Source organism: Dendropsophus ebraccatus, chromosome 6 (genome assembly GCF_027789765.1).
Source record: "Dendropsophus ebraccatus isolate aDenEbr1 chromosome 6, aDenEbr1.pat, whole genome shotgun sequence".
In the NCBI taxonomy this organism is placed as follows: Eukaryota; Metazoa; Chordata; class Amphibia; order Anura; family Hylidae; genus Dendropsophus; species Dendropsophus ebraccatus.
In genome coordinates this window covers 69930251-69949696 of record NC_091459.1, presented here as the reverse complement: position 1 = coordinate 69949696, position 19446 = coordinate 69930251, and the positions used below count along the sequence as shown (strand labels likewise).

General features: G+C 44.1%; 1 protein-coding gene across 2 annotated transcripts in view; it reads left to right on the top strand.

The window, feature by feature from the left end:
* The window catches only part of FXR1 (FMR1 autosomal homolog 1), a 46412-nt gene that overhangs the window by 9612 nt on the left and 17354 nt on the right, over positions 1–19446 (top strand). For both annotated transcript variants that reach the window (XM_069975126.1, XM_069975127.1), the window contains exons 2-4: positions 16458–16510; positions 16593–16686; positions 17921–17992. In XM_069975126.1, the coding sequence (XP_069831227.1) occupies positions 16458–16510; positions 16593–16686; positions 17921–17992 (219 nt within the window). The remainder of the gene's footprint in view (positions 1–16457; positions 16511–16592; positions 16687–17920; positions 17993–19446) is intronic.

Below are 19446 nucleotides of genomic sequence, written 5' to 3'. Positions count from 1 at the left end.
CGTAACCACCCCAGATTGTCTGTAAGCACCCCACGTTGCCCGTGTCCACCCCACGTTGCCCGTGTCCACCCCACGTTGCCCGTGTCCACCCCACGTTGCCCGTGTCCACCCCACGTTGCCCGTGTCCACCCCACGTTGCCCGTAATCTCATTTTTTTTATTTTATTTTAGTAACTGCGCTATTCTAATAACCATTACTAGCTGCGGTTTTGCTCCAGTAAATTGGCGCTCCTTCCCTTCTGAGCCCTGCTGTGTGCCCATACAGTGGTTTATGCCCACATATGAGGTACCGTTTTATCTGCGTTACAGATTTTGGGGTACGTTTTCTCTCCTGTTCCTCGTCAAATCGAGAAATTTCAAACTAAACCAACATATTATTGGAAAAATTCGAGTTTTTCATTTTTACTGACCAATTTTGAATACTTTCCTCTAATACCTGTGGGGTTAAAATGGTCACCACGCCCCAAGATGAATTCTTTGAGGGGTGCACTTTCCAAAATAGGGTGACTTATGGGGGGTTTTCTCTCTGCTGACACTGCAGGGGCTCTGCAAACGCACCTGGCGCTCAGAAACTTCTTCAGCAAAATCTGCATTGGAAAAGCTAATTGGCGCTCCCTTCCTTCTGAGCCCCGCTGTGTGCCCATACAGTGGTTTACGCCCACATATTGGGTACCGTTGTACTCAAGAGAACCTGCGTTACAAATTTTGGGGTGCTTTTTCTCTCATGTTCCTTTTGAAAATGAGAAACTTTAATCTAAACGTATATATTATTGGAAAATTTTAATTTTCCATTTTTTACTGCCTAATTGTGAATACTTTCCTCCAGCCCCTGTAGGGTTAAAATGCTCATTATACCCCTAGATTAATTCTTTAACCCCTAGACGACCCTGGACGTAGGGTTACGTCATGGAAGTCTGTCCCCAGACGACCCATGACGTAACCCTACGTCCTGGGTGTTTCTCCCGCTATGAAGCGCGCTCCGGAGCGGAGCGTGCTTCATAGCAGGTGGGGGCCGGCTGCAAACAGCAGCCGGGACCTCACCGGTAATGACACGCTGCAGCGATCGCGCTGCCGCGTGCCATTAACCCCTTAAACACCGCGGCGTTTAAGTGTAAGTGACAGGGGGAGTCCCCTGTCACTTACCGATCGGGACCCCCGCAGTGTGACTGCTGGGGTCCCGATTGTTGAAACGGACTGCCGGAAGTCTCTTACCTGCCTCCGTGCGGTCCGATCGACGATCTGCTACACTGAGCCTGCACAGGCAGGCTCAATGAGCAGATCGCCGATAACACTGATCAATGCTATGTCTTTGGCATAGCAATGGTCAGTGTAAAAATCAAACTAGTGTATGTACAAGTCCCCCAAAGGGACTTCAAATGTGTAAAAAAAAAAAAAGTTCAAAACACTGTTACACTACCCCCAAACCCCTTCCCCAATAAAAGTCTAAATCATCCCCCTTTTCCATTATATAAATAAAACATATAAAAATAAATAAATAGATAAACATATAATATACCTTAGCGTGCGTAATTGTCCGATCTATTAAAATATAACAAGCGTCATTGTGATCGGTAAACGGCGTACACGAAAAGAGGGGAAAAAGTGCGCAGATTACCGATTTTATGTTACATTATATATTAAAAAAAAATCAATAAAAAGTGATCAAAACGTCCGATCTTCACAAATATGGTATTAATAAAAACTAGAGATCATGGCGGAAAAAATGACACCCCATACAGCCCCGTAGGTGAAAAAATAAAACCGTTGTAAGCGTCACAATAGGCCCATTTTATTAATATTTAATTGCCAAAAAAAAGGATTTCATAAAAAAAATACATATATAACATTAGAGAATCTGTGTAACCTGCATATGGTTGTGTTCGGACTGACCTATAGAGTAATAGTATAATGTCGCTTTTACCATATAGTGCATTACGTAGACACAGGAACCCCCCAAACGTTACCATATTGCATTCTTTTTTACGATTTCACCTATTTATATCTTCATAAATAATATATTTGGAATTCCATCATACATGTTATGGTAAAATGAATGACGCCATTACACAGTACAACTATTCCTGTAACAAACAAGCACTTACATGGCTTGTAGATAGAAAACTGAAAGTGCTAGAGCTCTTAGAAGGGGAGGAGGGAAAAACGAAAACACTAAGATCAAAATTTGCGCGGTGCACTGGGTCGTTTTGGGCCTGGTCCTCAAAGGGTTAAGGTGTTTAGTTTCCAAAATGGGGTCACTTACGGGGGTTTTCAGGATACCAGACTTCTAAATCCATTTAAAAAAAGAACTGGTCCCTAAAAAAAAAAATCCGTTTTGGAAACTTTCACGAAAATGTGATAATTTGCTGATAAATTTCTAAGCCCCATAACACCCTAAAAAAGTAAAATATGTTTACCAAATTATGCCAGAATAATGAAGACATATTGGTAATGTGACTTAGTAACTAATTTATGTGCTACGACTTTCTTTTTTTAGAAGCAGAGAATTTCTAAGTTCATAAAATGCAAATTTTTTTAAATTTTTCATGATATTTTGATGTTTTTCACAAAAAACACACAAAGTAGTGACCAAATTTTGCCACTAACATAAAGTGCCATATGTGATGAAAAAACAATCTCAGAATCGCTAGCATACGTTAAAGCATCACTGAGCTATAAGAGCATAAAGTGAGACAGGTCAGATTTTGAAAAATTAGCCTGGTCATTAACCCCTTAGCGACCCATGACGTATCTGACCGGGACCCCGCTCTGAACGGCACCGATCCCGGCTGCAATCTGCAGCCGGGCAGTGCCTCTATTAGCCGGCGCAGGTCCCGTTGCCGCGCCGGCTAATTAAGCCCTTCAATGCAGCTGTCAAACCTGACAGCTGCATTGAAGTGCTTTCCTCCGTGCATCCCTGGTGTCTAGTGGCACGGATCTCCCCCCCGCGATGCGATCGCGGGGGGGAGATCCGTTCTTCTGCCCGTGCCGGGCCTCAGCGTCGGAATGACGCTGATCCCGGCTCAGCAATAGATTGCTGTGGCCTGCAGCAGGCCATAGCAATCTATGACCGATCTAATGGATCTTTGCTTTGTATATACACAGCATTGATCTCTATGAGAGATCAGTGCTATGTATATACAAGCCCCCCAGGGGGCCTTCTAGTGTATGTAAAAAAAAAAAAGTAAAAAAGTGTTTTTATTAATAAAAAATCCCTTCCCCTAATAAAAGTCCAAATCACCCCCCTTTTCCCATTTTATAAATATAAATTAATAAATAAATAAATTAATAAACATATTTAGTATCACCGCACACGTAATCGCCCGAACTATTAATTAATCACATTCCTGATCTCGCACGATAAACGGCGTAAGCGCAAAAAAATCCCAAAGTGCAAAATTGCGCATTTTTGGTCGCATCAAATCCAGAAAAAATGTAATAAAAAGCGATCAAAAAGTCGTATATGCGCAATCAAGGTACCGGTAGAAAGAACGCATCATGGCGCAAAAACTGACACCTCACACAGCCCCATAGACCAAAGGATAAAAGCGCTATAAGCCTGGGAATGGAGCGATTTTAAGTGACATATATTTGTTAACAATGGTTTGAATTTTTTTCAGGCCATCAGATACAAGATAAGTTATACATGTTATATATCATAGTAATCGTAACGACTTGAGGAACATGCATAACAAGTCAGTTTTACCATAGGGCGAACGGCGTAAATGCAAAACTCCCCGAAATCAAAACAAATTCGTTTTTTTTTTTTTTCAATTTGACAGCGCAAATGATTTTTTTCCGGTTTCACAACATATTTTATGGAAAAATTATGCCTGTAATTGCAAAGTACAATTGGTTTCGCAAAAAATAAGCACTCATATAAGTCTCTAGGTGAAAAAATGCAAGCGCTATGGACTTTTAAACATAAAATGGAAAAAGCAAAAGCGCAAAAACGAAAATTGGCTTGGACCTTAAGGGGTTAAGGCCCAAATTAGCTGCAGCACGAAGGGGTTAAGGGGGACGGCGTTTACATACTTGGAGCCCGACGAAAATTGTATGTAATTGTATGTAATCCTATTCAAACTGCCATTACGTTATATGTGAGCCCTCTCTAAAGCATACTTAGTTAAAACTACAAGCAGCTTTTTGTTTGGATTTCTGACTTTCTGACTCCTTAGTTACAAGATCTATTACAAGTGGTATAAATATGGCATAAGATAGTCTCCTCCCTGGATGAGCGGTCACAGGTGCAGGCACACTTGACCAGATATTTAGCTTCAGCTGGTAAAACAGGCGTTCCCAAGAATGTCTAGATAATTCAATCAGCAGATAAGGCATCTCATGTCTGTTCTCTAAAGACTGGTATGCTTTTTGACGACCCTAACCTACAAGTAAGTTTATGTCACTGTTTTTATAACCTTCAAAACCTAAATCAACAGTAGATGTGATATAAAGCAAGTTTGCAATTTACATTTGGTATTTTTTATTTTTTTTTAATCATGAAAAACAAGGCACTTCCTGTGTTCTGACTTTTTTTTCCCCCCAAGAAGTCTAAACACAGGAAGCCTTGTGTTTCTCAGGTCATCTGCACACTGACAGAGAAGACAATTATTAGATTGATGGACACACAGAGCCGTGACTCTCTGTACTTGTCGGGACTTCCTGTGTTTAGTCTCTTTCGTTCAACCAGAACAAGACTAAAAAGCTTCAGGAGACTGGACCTGTATTTCTGGTCAGTATAGCTTTGTTTTACAGCATGATAAAAAAAAAGTAAAAAAAAGTTTGAAAGTTAAGACAGTGATAGAGATGCGGTCTGACACTGAAGCAGGCGGAATTCCGCCCCATTTGCTCAGTGTGAACATACCCTAAAATGGCATTAAAAACATCTGAACATTTGAGACCTTCTGCTACCCACACAACTCCTGTAGATAGGTGTAAAAATGCTGTTTGTACATAACCTTAACACAATAAAACCTCTTTGGGAAGACCACTGTAAATTGCATTGAAAAAGGGTTTTGTGTGGGAGTGGTCTTCAAATGAATCTGTGCACCCTCCATAACCAGGGCGGTGGAGTCGGTAAGCCGCAGCTCCGACTCCAACTTCGACTCCTGAATTTTATCAGGTCCGACTCCCGATTCAGACTCCTGCTCCTTCATAAATGGCCAGTCATATACCAGGGGAGTTATTTATCACTCTGGCTCAGCAGCTTCTCCCTAATGTCCTACATGATCCTGGGGCGATTTCTGAGGGAATGAGGAAAGATATAAAGCAGCTTCTCCTCTGTGTGTGCAGTGGATGCAGTCAGTGTCCAGCCCCCATGTCCTGAACTACTCACAACTAGACTAGATGGAGCAGGTGGTCTTTTCCTGCTGACAGTCTTCTATGTTTCTAACTAAATATTCACCAGACACACAGAAACACTGCTAACACTGCTAGATCCCTGTAATATAGAGGTCAGCCATAGTGATATACAGGGGGTCACACATAGTGATATAGAGAGGGGTCACACATAGCGATATAACTGTGTCATCAGCCGCTGAGCCGCGATCGGCCGAGCACAGTTATGCTCAGCCAATCGCGGCTGAGCAGCTGATGACGCGGCCGGCACTCGGGAAGATCGAAGGTGTTCGGGCCGGCCGAAGATGACGTTTGTCACAAGATGGCGGACGCGTGTCGGCACGGATCAGGTATGTATAATGCACTACACTTCCGGGTACACTGGTGGGGGTGGTGGGACACGGGGAAGGGGGCCATTCACAGACATAACATACATTACAAAGTTGTATAACTTTGTAATGTGTGTTATTCTGTGAATAATTTTTTACCGCCGCACTACCCCTTTAAGATTCTTGATTGGTTCCCTTTAACGTCACTTCTTTCAAGTTGAAGTTCTGTCTCAGACATCATCATTTTTATGTTTTTTTTTTTTTTTTTGAGTAACCACAGACTGTGGTCCAGTTTAGTGAGGCGTGCACCACACTAATTTTTATTACCTTGCAGTCTTTTACCATATTTCTAGTTCATGTGATGCATTATGCAAAATGTGAAGGAGCCTGAGCGTCAACAGCAGTGATGAAAAAACTGGACTATATGAGGAAGGTTTGAAAGTTCACACCCCTTTGAGATAGTGTCTTAGCTCTTTCTAACCACTTACATGCTCCGGTCACTATTGATCATGGCAGCAAATGAGTTAAATGGCTTTGATCTTTGTCATCTCCCATCCTGGTGTCCCAGCAACATGTCACTTGTAATATAGGCTTATACCTGATGCCATAACAGCATTGTAATTGGTTCTTGGTGGCAGCACCATATACATGGTACTTTTTGTTAAGTGGATTATCAAAAACAAAAACCTTTTCAGTCTTGTGCTTTTGAGGACCAGACTTTATCTGATGCTTATCTGCTTCTCAAGTTATGCAGAATTTGATTTGACTAAAATCTGAGACCTTGATTTTCTGGAGAAAGTTTCTATGCAGAAGTATTTGACTGCAGAACTTAAAGGGGTATTCCACTCCAACATAACTTTTCATATGTTGCTGTCCTTGGTGCGACTAACAGTTCTTTCCATACTTGTCTATTCAGTCTCCTTCCCCCATTTCTGAGCTGCTGCTTTCTGTTGAAGACTCAAAAAACTGTGTGTAATATTTTCTCCCCATTCTCCCTCCTCTATTCCAAGATGGCTGAAATAAGTGCCTGGCAGGCTTTATAGCAACTTTACACAACAATCACTGAGCTCTGGGAGATCAGCATAAAAAAATCCAGTGGAGTTCTCAAGAGTCCCCTATAGAATTTGAATATGCAAAAAAGGGGTCCTTGGAGCCTCAGTCTCAAAACACTGGAATAGCCAGGTATCCCTTCAGGGAAATAAACCTATTGCCAAGGGCTGCCTCTCAGTGGGTAGATCACCAAACCACCCTTATACGTAACCCCTCTAAGTCCCACTTGGTTGTGAGTATTGGGACATAAGTAAGGAAATACCAGGGTGGCCCCTTTTGGCTCAGTCTTAGGGCCCTATTCCACCGGACGATTATCGTTCAGATTATCGTTAAATCGTTCGAATCTAAACGATAATCGTTTGGTTGAAATGCAGTTAACGATTAACAATTGAACGAGAAATCGTTGATCGCTTTATAAGACCTGGACCTATTTTTATCGTTGCTCGTTTGCAAAACGTTGGCAAATCGTTCACATTGAATAAGACGTCGTTTGGTCGTTCACAGTAGATACGAACGCAATAGCGAAGTAATACCTAATAAAAAACTATCGCAAATACCGAAGAAAAAACGATTGCAAATGGAAATGAGTGAACTTTTTCAGGTCTTTCGCAATAGCGGTCGTTTGAGATCGTTAACGATTATGCGAACGATAATAGTCTGGTGGAATAGGGCCCTAACTCAGTTGAGAGTAGGGATGCACGATGCACCGAAATATCGATACTACTATCGATATTTCGGGCAAAAAAACGGTTCGATACCAGGATTTCCTGGTATCGAAACTTTAAGTTAAGCAGAGAACACGGTGGGCGGCTAGCTGAGCGCTGGCCGTGTTCTCTATGTGCCTCCCCCTGCCCCCTGCAGTCTCCTCCTCTGCTCTCCCTCCCTCCGCTCCCATTGGCGCCAATTTCAAATAGCCGGCACTTAGCTATTGCTAGTGCCGGCTATTTAAGTATATAGATGCCGTTGTCAAACTGACAGCGGCATCTGACCCCTCCTGAGCCCGCTCCATATACAGCGGGGGTTGGCTACTGTGTGTAACAGACCCCCGCTGCTGGTGTCTCTCTGATAACGGAGTCCGGCTCCGCCAGACTCTGTTATCAGAGAGATGATTTATGCAGAGGAGCCGGAGCTGCACGGAGGAGAGCGGCTGGAGAGGGAGAGCGGGAGAGGAGAACGGAGGAGAATGCTGGAGGGAGAGCGGGAGGTCCGGGAGAGAGGAGTACGGAGAGGGAGAGTGGGATGTCCGGGAGAGGAGCCGGAGCTGCACAGAGGAGAGCGGCTGGAGAGGGAGAGCGGGAGGTCACGGAGAGAGGAGGACGGAGAAGGCTGGAGGTGGGGAGGATGAAGAGGGAGAGCGGGGGTCTGTGAGATCCGGGAGAGGAGACCGGGGGAAGTGCAGCACATGTGAGGATCCAGCCGGCTGGCAGGTGGGGGAGGTGGCCGGGGCTGAGAGGAGCAGATAAGATCGGCTGTAGTGTGTGGGATCCTGTGTAACCTCCTCTTCTCTTCCTCCGCAATCTTGGTAACTGGTGCAGCAGAGCTATCTTAGTGATGGGTGGTGCAGCAGAGCTGTCTTAGTGGTGGGTGGTGCAGCAGAGCTGTCTTAGTGGTGGGTGGTGCAGCAGAGCTGTCTTAGTGGTGGGTGGTGCAGCAGAGCTGTCTTAGTGGTGGGTGGTGCAGCAGAGCTGTCTTAGTGGTGGGTGGTGCAGCAGAGCTGTCTTAGTGGTGGGTGGTGCAGCAGAGCTGTCTTAGTGGTGGGTGGTGCAGCAGAGCTGTCTTAGTGGTGGGTGGTGCAGCAGAGCTGTCTTAGTGGTGGGTGGTGCAGCAGAGCTGTCTTAGTGGTGGGTGGTGCAGCAGAGCTGTCTTAGTGGTGGGTGGTGCAGCAGAGCTGTCTTAGTGGTGGGTGGTGCAGCAGAGCTGTCTTAGTGGTGGGTGGTGCAGCAGAGCTGTCTTAGTGGTGGGTGGTGCAGCAGAGCTGTCTTAGTGGTGGGTGGTGCAGCAGAGCTGTCTTAGTGGTGGGTGGTGCAGCAGAGCTGTCTTAGTGGTGGGTGGTGCAGCAGAGCTGTCTTAGTGATCAGGCTATTTGGAAGAGCAGAATTGTATTAATGATAATGACTAGTGACTATATTTCTACCCCTGTGTTTTTTTTTGTTTTTTTTATACTTTACTAAGTATCGAACCGGTATTTGAGTATCGAAATAAAAAAGTTAGTATCGGTATCGAACTCAAAATTTTGGTATCGTGACATCACTAGTTGAGAGTATTTTGACATGACAAGAGGTTACTAAAGCCTGGCATCCATCCAAAGACATTCTTTAATGAGTAGTCCATTGGATTTTTTTTTTTTTTTTGCTGATCTACCTGAGCTCAGTGGTTGTGTTTTCTTAGTCTACTTTTCATTGTGCCTGTTCGGCCTTATTCACACGTCCTGTAAAATTGTCCATGGTTGCAGATGTTTGACTATGCACAATTTTATGGCCCATTAAATCCTGTTTGCACATTCACACCATCCGTGCCGTGATCCTTGCCGTGGAAGAATAGGACAAGTCTTAGTGCAGATGGCGGCACGGATGCCTCTTCTCGCTTCTGTCACTGGCTCACAGCTCCTGTCAGCCCACCATTCCGTCAGTGGACAACACCAGCGCTTCCCGATCCTCTGGAAGAGCATGGCATTTTGAAGGTTACACATATACAGCCTTTATTCTACTGATTTAAACAACTCAGCTTTATCTCATGATGGAAGAACCTTTGGATGGTAAAATATTTTCCTCAAAAAAGTTTATTGTAAAAAATCCGATTTAAATCAAAAAAATCCGATTTAACCCCTTAAGGACAGAGCCTGAAATGGCCTTAATGACAGAGACAAATTTTATGAATATGACCAGTGTCACTTTATTCATTAATAACTTCGGGATGCTTTTACCTATCCGGCTGATTCTGAGATTGTTTTCTTGTGACATATTGTACTTTACATTTCTGGTAAATTGGAGTCGATAATCATAACAAATCTTTATGAAAAAAACCCAAATAATGTGAAAAAATGTGAAAAAATTCATTTTTCCAACTTTGAAACTTTTTTGCGTATACAGAAAGTGGTTATACCACATAAATTATATATTAAATAGCATTAGCAACATGTCTACTTTATGTTGGCGGCATTTATTAAACGATCTTTCATTTTTTTTAGACAATAGAAAGCTTAAAACATAAGCAGCAAATTTCCAAATTTTCAGTAAAATTTCAAAATCAGATATTTTTAGGGACCTGTTCAGGTTTAAAGTGTATTTGAGGGGCCTGTATGTTAGAAAGCCCCACAAAGCACCCCATTTCAGAAACTGCACCCCCCACACTCTGCAAAAGCATATCTAGAAAGTGTTTTACCCTTTAGGGGAGTCACAGAAATAAAAGCTAAGTGTGTAAGAAATTTGAAAATTTTAATTTTCCGTGCAGAGATTTTATTGTAATCCAATATTTTTCATATTTATAAACCTATTACCAGAGAAATGCACCCCAATATTGATTGCCCCGTTTCTGCAGTTTATAGAAATACCCCATATGTGGCCCTATTGCGCTATTTGACGCAACCACAAGCCTCAGATATAAGGGAGCGCCTAGTGCATTTCAATGGCTCCGTTATATTTGGTCATTTCTGACTGTACCACTTCAGGTTGGCAGAGGCTCTGGGGTGCCAAAACCTAAAAAACACCCCTAAAGGGACACCATTTAGAAAACTACACCCCTCAAGGAATGTAACAAGGGGTGCGGTGAGCATTTGGACCCCACAGGTGCTTCACAGATTTTCCGAACAATATGGCGTGAAAAAAGAAAAATTTATTTTTTACACTAAAATGTTGTTCTAGCCTTCAATTTTTCATTTTCACAAAGGGATAAGAGGAAAAAAAAGACACAAATATGTAGTGCAGTTTCTCCCGAGTACGGAAATACCCCACATGTGGCGATAAAGTGCCAAGGGGGCGCAGGACGAGCCTCCAAAGGGAAGGAGCGCCAATTGGCTTTTGGAAGCTAGATTTCACTGGAATGGATTTCAAGGGCCATGTCGCATTTACAGAGCCCTCGTGCTGCCAAAACACTGGAAACCCCACACAAGTGACCCCATTCTGGAAACTACACCCCTCAAGGAATCTAACAAGGGGGGCAGTGAGCATATGGACCCCACTGGTGACGGGCACAAATGTAGAAAAATGTGACGTGAAATTGAAAATTTTCATTTTTTCACTTTCACGGCACATATGTGCCCGTCATCCAGCGGTACATATCCTCACTGCACCCCTTGTTAGATTCCTTGAGGGGTGTAGTTTCCAGAATGGGGTCATTTGTGGGGGGTTTCCAGTGTTTTGGCAGCACGACGGCTCTGTAAATGCGACATGGCATTCATCATCTGTTCTAGCCAAATCCAACCTCCAAAATCCAAATGGCGCTCCTTCCCTTCGGAGGCTTGCCCTGCACCCACATGGCGCTTTATGTCCACATGTGGGGTATTTACGGACTCAGGGGAAATTGCTCTACACATTTTGTGGCTTTTCTCTTTTAACCCCTTGTGAAAATGAAAAATTCAAGGCTAGACCAACATTATAGTGTAAAAAATGTAATATTTCATTTTCAAGCCACATTGTTCCACATTTGTACCCGTCACCAGTGGGGTCCATATGCTCACTACACCCCTTGTTACATTCCCTGAGGGGTGTAGTTTCCATAATGGGGTCACTTGTGGGGGGTTTTCACTGGCTTGGCAGAACAGGGACTTTTTAAATGCAACATGGCCTTCGAAATCCATTCTACCGAAATCCAGCCCCAAAAAGCTAAATGGCGCTCCTTCCCTTTGAAGGCCCGTCTTGCGGCTGCATAGTGCCTTAAGTCCACATGTGGGGTATTTCCGTACACGGGGGAAATTTCTCTACGCGTTTTGTTTTGTTTCTTCTCTTTTAACCCCTTGTGAAAATGAAAAAACCAAGTCTAGGTCAATGATTTAGTGTAAAAATGAAAACATTTTTACACTACATGTTGGTCTATACTTGATTTTTTCCCTTTTCACAAGGGTTTAAAAGAGAAAAAAAGCTCAAAGCGTGTAGAGCAGTTTGTTTCGAGTACGGAAACACCCAACATGTGGACATAAAGCGCATTGCGGCCGCAAGACGGGCCACCAAAGGGAAGGAGCACCATTTGGCTTTTGGAGGCTGGATTTGGCTGGAATGGATTTCAAGGGCCATGTTTCATTTACAAAGACCCTCGTGCTGCCAAGACAGTGGTAAACCCCCACAAGTGACCCCATTCTGCAAACTACACCCCTCAAGGAATCTAACAAGGGGTGTAGTGAGCATATGGACCCCACTGGTGACGGGCACAAATGTGGAACAATGTGACGTGAAAGTAAAAAATTTCATTTTTTCACTTTCACGGCTCAAATGTGCCCGTCATCAAGGGGTCAATATCCTCACTGCACCCCTTGTTAGATTCCTTGAGGGGTGTAGTTTCCAGAATGGGGTCAATTTTGGGGGTTTTCCACTATCTTGGCAACACAGGGCCTTTGTAAATGCGAGATGGCATTCACCATCCATTCTAGCCAAATGGCGCTCCTTCCCTTTGGAGGCTTACCCTGCACCCGCATGATGCTTTATGTCCACATGTGGGGTATTTCCATACTTGGGGTAAATTGCGCTACACATTTAGTGTTTATTTTATCTTTTAACCCTTTGTGAAAATGAAAAAATGACTAGATCAATGATTTAGTGTAAAAATATATTTTTTTTTTTACACTAAATGTTGGTCCAGCCTTGATATTTTTCATTTCCAAAAGGGGTTAAAAGAGAAAATAAATGCAAAACGTGTAGGGTAATTTCCCCTGAGTACGAAAATACCCCACATGTGGACATAATGTGCCATATGGGCACAGGGCAAGCCACCAAAGGGACAGAGCGCCATTTAGAGGCTGGAATGGAGGACGGAGGCCATGTTGCATTTACAAAGCTCCTGTGCTGCCAAGACAGTAGAAACCCCCCACAAGTGACCCCATTCTGGAAACTACACCCCATAAGGAATCTAACAAGGGGTGCAGTGGGCATATGGACCCCACTGGTGACGAGCACATATGTAGAACATGTGCTGTGAAGATGAAAAATACTATTTTTTTCACTTTCACAGCACAAATGTGCCCGTCACCAGGGGGGCATATCCCCGCTGCCCCCCTTGTTAGATTCCTTATGGGGTGTAGTTTCCAGAATGGGGTCACTTGTGGGGGGTTTGTACTGTCCTGGCCACACAGGGGCTTTCTAATTGCATCATGGCATCCTCTAATGGGAATGGGGGCCATGCCTATTTAGTTGGGGAAAAGGAACAATTTTAATTAATTTGGGGGTATTGGGCCAATTAGAAGTTTATAAGGTTGAAAAGGACAGGAGTCCATCAAATTCAACCTGTGTTGATCCAGAGGAAGGCAAAAAACCCTAGTGAGGCAGAAAACAGTAGCCTCATCACAGGGGAAAAATTCCTTCCCGACTCCATAATGGCAATCAGACTAATCCCTGGATCAACGTGACCCCTGAAATAAGAATAAGGGACAGAATATTGAAAATTTAGAACTCCAATGACGTGTGGTACGCCTTGAAGCAATCCTTTATGCAGAGGCCGGGGTGATCAGGACAGGTGTCACACTGGTAAATGCTGTCCTTCCTGATCCCCCTTTTGTGGCACACTCTGCACTTCTTTTGGGATCTCCCCTTTTTTCCAGTGTGGGGGACTTCACCTGGAAAATGTTGTCCCTCTACGATACGGGGTCCTTCATATCCAGAAGCGCTGGGGCCCGCTCCGTGGCTGCAGAATATCAGGGCTTTGATTACTGCTTCCTGGAAATCAAGGAATTTCCCCTGGTGGCCGGCACATCGGTACAACACAAAAGCGTTGTACATCGCTGTTTGTACCAGATGTACGGCCACCTTTTTGTACCACGTTCTGGTTTTTCGCGTGGCGTTATATGGCTTGAGGACTTGATCTGAGAGATCAACTCCTCCCATATACTGATTGTACTCTAGAATACAATCAGGTTTGTTCACCACGTTTGTGGTACCACGTACAGTGACAGGGGTGGTGCTATTCCTGTGAATTGTGGTCAGAATAAGGACATCGCGCTTGTCCTTATATCTGACCAACAACATGTTTTCACAGGAATAGGCCTTGCACGCACCCCTTCTCATCGTTTCTCTAACAGGGTGACTTGGGAGGCCTCTTTGGTTTTTTCGGATCGTGCCGCAAGCTACTGTAGCTCGGGCAGCGAGTGACCGAAACAGGGGGATGCTGGTATAAAAGTTATCAACGTACAGGTGATAACCTTTATCCAGCAGTGGGAAGATCAGCTCCCAAACGATCTTCCCACTAACTCCGAGGATGGGGGGGCATTCTGGGGGCTGGATTTGGGTGTCCCTACCCTCATACACTCTAAATCTGTAAGTGTACCCTGAGGTACTCTCACAGAGTTTGTAGAATTTCACGCCATACCGCGATCTTTTATTGGGAAGGTACTGGCGGAAATGGAGTCTTCCTTTGAAGCTCAGGAGGGACTCATCTACTGAGATGTATTTCTCTGGGATATACATCTCAGTAAATTTGGCTGAGAAGTGCTCTATGACCGGCCGTACTTTGTACAGTCGGTCATATGAGGGGTCATCTCGTGGGGGGCACCTTGCATTGTCATTGTAATGCAAGAATTTTAGGAGGGTTTCGAATCGTACCCGTCCCATGGCCATTCTGTAAAGTGGGGTATTATATATAATATCCCCACTCCAGTATTGCCGCATTGTGGGTTTTTTTACTAGGCCCATGTGCAGCAGGAGCCCCCAAAATTTAGTCATTTCGGCTGCATCAGTAGGGGTCCACGCCATGGGCCTAGCAAAAGAAGAGGAGGGGTTCTGGGCCAGGAATTGGTGCGCGTACAGGTTTGTTTGCGCCACCATCAAATTTACAAGGTCACCAGAGAAATAGAGTTTGAAAAAGTCTATTTCTCTGAGACCTGTGGGGTTAACCTGGATTCCCGCCGTTGCCGTAAAGCCAGGAATCCAGGGCTGATGATTTTGGGGGTCTGGGGTCCAGATGGGGTCACCTGTCTGGGGGACAGTGGGCGGGATGGGGTCACCTGTCTGGGGGACGGGGGGTGGGATAGGATGACGTGTCTGGGGGGCAGGGGGCGGGATGGGATGACTTGTCTGGGGGGCAGGGGGCGGGATGGGATGACTTGTCTGGGGGGCAGGGGATGGGATGGGATGGATTGACGGGGGGCAGCCCGAGGCGTTCTCCTTGGACGCCGTGGTGGATAATCATCATCACTGGATGATGATGATGAGGATGAATGGAGGAATGAAGGATCCCCCCATTCATCCTCACTGGCTGTTTCGGTGTCAGAGGCGATAAGTGCGTACGCCTCTTCCACCGAAAATCGTTTCTGTGACATTTTTATACGGGGATTGGGGTAGGGGGGTATGTAAATGTAATGTGGTGTAGTGGTGTAGTGTAAAGCTTTATTAGATGTATTGTAATGTAATGTGTGGTAGTGTAGTGTAGTGTTTTGTGTTTTACGTGTTTTTCACAGTAAGGGGGGGGGGGGGGGAACCTACGCCAAAAAAAGAGTTGCTGATAAATGCCGCACTTATGTGCGGTACTTTTCAGCAAACAGTGGCGGTAGGATATAGAAAAAAAAAGGGTGAAAAGGGGGGAAAAACCCCCTACGCCAAAAAAGCGGAGTTGCTGATCAGCGGCGCACTTACGTGCGATGCTGATCGGCACTCAGCGGCGAAAGGACGCAAAAAAAAAAAAAATTGAGGGAAAAAAAAAAAAAAAAATGCTATTTCTTCACCCAAAAGCCACTGATTAGTGTATGATATACACTAACCAGCCGCTAGGGGGCAGTACTACGTACCTGACGGAAATAGCCGAAGATCTCCGGAAAAAAACGCGACAAGACCCGAACGAAGAAGCCGAACGATGACGTGGAAAGAAGCCGACGCCGAACGAAGACGCGGACGCCACGGAATCGCCGATTCGCCGCACCGGACGCTACGATCAGGTGAGTATGGTGCACTACACACCACACACACCTGCTCTGCTCACCTCAGGTAACCGACTGAGGCGTGCAGATCAAAGTAAAAATATTTATTTTTACTTTGATCGCCGCTATTGGCCGGCCGGGCTTGGCCGGCCAATAGCAGCGATCTGGGGGGTGGCACCATGGCCCCCTCTAGTATACACACTAATGATGATTGGTGCTGTCTCGGACAGCACCAATCATCATTAAATTCCGGGTCCCCGGGTCACCGATGACCCGGGAACCGGAAAATCACTGTAGTTGGCTGATTTGGATAAATCAGCCAATTACAGCGATCGTCGGCACGGAGGGGTTAATCACCCCCCCGTGCCGGCAAGCTACGGTGGTCTGCTGTTAGTAACAGCAGCCATCATTACCCGATCGCCGCGTGTTTACACGCAGCGGTCGGGTAAACATCGGGCGTAAATTTACGCCCTGGTGCGTTAAGTACCAGGCTGCGAGGGCGTAAGTTTACGCCCAATGTCGTTAAGGGGTTAAACAAAAAAACGATAATTTTTTCTTTTTTTATTTAAAAAAAAAAAAAAAAACTGATTTTTATCCACCCTGGTACTAACTGTGCTTGTTCAGAAGCAATGTCAGTACAATATGTTTTATTTTTATCTCAATTTTTTTAATCCTTTTTTTTTTTAATTTCAGGGATTCATCAAAGATGTCCATGAAGATTCGCTCACAGTTGTTTTTGAAAACAAGTAACTATCTTGTTTTCTGTTTTGCATGTGCTATTCATTTGTTCCACAAAGGCTCTGTTCTGACATATTGTTTATTTTCTAGCTGGCAGCCGGAGCGTCAGGTTCCATTCCATGAGGTTAGGATGCCACCCCTACCTGACATCAAGAAGGAAATAACTGAAGGGGATGAGGTTGAAGTAAGTTAAGAATCAGATCTCACTTAGTCTTTTTATTTATCTCCTAGTCTTTAATTATGTAGATTAAAAACTCAGTGATTTGAATGAAGCTTGTATTTTTCTTTGCTGTTCATGCATTGGAGGTACTGCAGCTTCAAGAAAATCATCCTAATGTGGGAATTTTAACCTATAGAACCTACTTATAGAATCTACTGTCCCTAATGTGCCTCTACAAGTGTCCCTAAATCTAACTATAAAGATACAGACTACCTTTTGCAGTCTGTATCTAATACTTTGCCTAATCCTCTGTTCCCTGGCTGTGTCGGTGGGCACCGTCATCTTGATGACGTCCCTGCGCTCCACCACTGCAACGCACTGCGGGAATGCAGTGACGTCACCAATATGGCGGCGCCCACCGGAACAGCCAGGGGACAAAGGATCGGGTAAAGGCAGTCTGTATCTTTATAGTTAGCTTTAGGGACACTTGTAGAGGCACATTAAGGACACACTAATACACAGCGATCTCGGGCTGGATAGTGCAAGATCACAGTGTATTAACAGATCGGCGGGAAAAGGATCATAGGATCAAGGGATCCTATCCTACCGCTCTCCATACCAACTGTTTTGAAAAGAGCCGTCGCTAAACAGGAAATTATATTTAAAAATGTTCATAAAATAATAATTTACATCTAATTAGGGAATAAAAAAAATAGATTTTCAGCCATAATTGGTTCTCTTTAAGTGCTTAAGTCTGTAGACGCTGAACAGAATAGTGGAGAAAGATAATTTTGTATGGCTGCAATTCACTGTCCAAACTGTGGAGGCTGTTTAGTAAAGGAGCCAAATGGTACCTTTCGTATATCTGTCTGTGCCTCCTTTAATGTAGAAAAATGCTTTTATTCCATAGCGCTAAGAGTGATAGAGGCTTTCCTGAGCTACTGAAATGCGGCAAGCTGTAACACCACCTTATCCCCCTTGCCATACCTGGCCCTGCTTGGGACTCCAGGTCTCAATCAAGCAGGGAGGGGGGGAAAGAGAGAAGGCATCCCAGCTATTCAGTAGCTTGTAAAAGCTTCTTTGGCTGTTTGTATAAGAAAATAAAATAACACTTCTTGATTATAAAGGCACAGCTGGATATACGACAGATTTCATGTGTCTCCTTGTTTTAACAGCTATTAAGCATCAGCAATTTTGAGTTATTCATTAGTTGTAGAGTGATTATTTAATTTGCATTATTTATCTGTATGCCTTTCAGGTTTACTCCAGAGCTAATGACCAAGAGCCTTGTGGATGGTGGCTTGCGAAAGTCCGAATGATGAAAGGAGAGGTAGGTTTCAATCTTTAGTCATAGTAACTATGGTTATTAATACTGTATTGGTTTACTTATTGAGTCTACATTGAACTACTTTGTTCTAGCTGTTAGTTATTCATTATGTAATTTCCATAGGCTACATTCCTTGCAATTTCCACCAAAACAGTTAAAAGAATGATTTCTAGTATTTTTTGCTTTAAAGTGACACTGTCACCCCCTTTTTGCATTCTGCGATCAGCATTAGTATGGAAAGGAGCTGGCTCTGATAGATCATAAGAAGTTGGCTGGCTGCTGAGCACTGTGCTGGGAGTTGTTGTTCCTCAGCAGCATCAGTAATATGATGCAGAGAGAGCTTCATATTACTGTTAGCCACTGAGGAACTACAACTCCCAGCATAATGTTCATGTACTGCAGAGATAGCCTGCTCCACACATCTCCTGCAGCTCTTTAGATCAGGGAGTGCTGTTAGAGAACTACATCATCATCAGCTCTGCTACATCACGGACCAATCAGAAGCGAAGCATGATCAAAATACTCAGGTTGACTTGTTGAGCAAGACCAGCTAGGTTTGGGAGCATTTATTTTTTTAGTTCTTTGGGGAATACCCCTTTAAGAGGAAAAAAAATTACCAGAATCTCTTAAGAAGAATAAAACCTTCAGATAAGTGAACAGAAAAAGAAGAATGGCTGCAGCATTACTAAAATAAGTAATGGATAGAATACATTAATTGACGGAGGTAAGGCACTTGCTGACTATTTGAATAGCTACTTCTGCTCAGTGTTTTCAGAAGGAGGCCTTCACAATCACAGGATGGTTGGACACAACATTGTCTCCAGTTGTATGGCTTAGGCTCCAGTGTTTTCAGAGGCTGAAATTGCAGAGAAACATGTTCGTTTAAAGTTGAATAAGGTGATGGGTCTAGGTGTTGTCCACCCCAGGTTTCTTAAAGAAATCGGATCGGTGATTGCTGCCCCCGACAGATCTGTATAACCATTCCCTCCTAACAGGAGATGTTTCTGATTGGAGGTTATCCAATGATATACCCATCTACAAGAATGGGAGTAGAGAAGAGCTTAGTAACTACAGGACAGTTAGCTTAACATTTGTAGCATGGCTTTACTGCGGGTAGATCATGTCAGACTAATCTCTTGATTTGATTTGATTATGACTTGATTTCTTTGATTATGTCACAAAACTGCTGGATGAAGGGGGTATCGTAGATATCGCCTATCTGGACTTCGACAAAGCTCCGTAAAGAGCTGATAGAGAAGTTAGAGAAAAATCCCTGGATAGTGGATTTGTTGTTGGCTGAAAGATAGGTATCAGTTGCTGTTAATGGTGTATCTTCTGAACAGGGACTGGTTACAAGTGATGGCCACAAGGGTCTGTTCTTTTTAATATGTTTACAAGGGACATAGGAGAAGGTTTGGTTGGATTGTCTGTTTGCTGATGACACACGTGTGCAATAG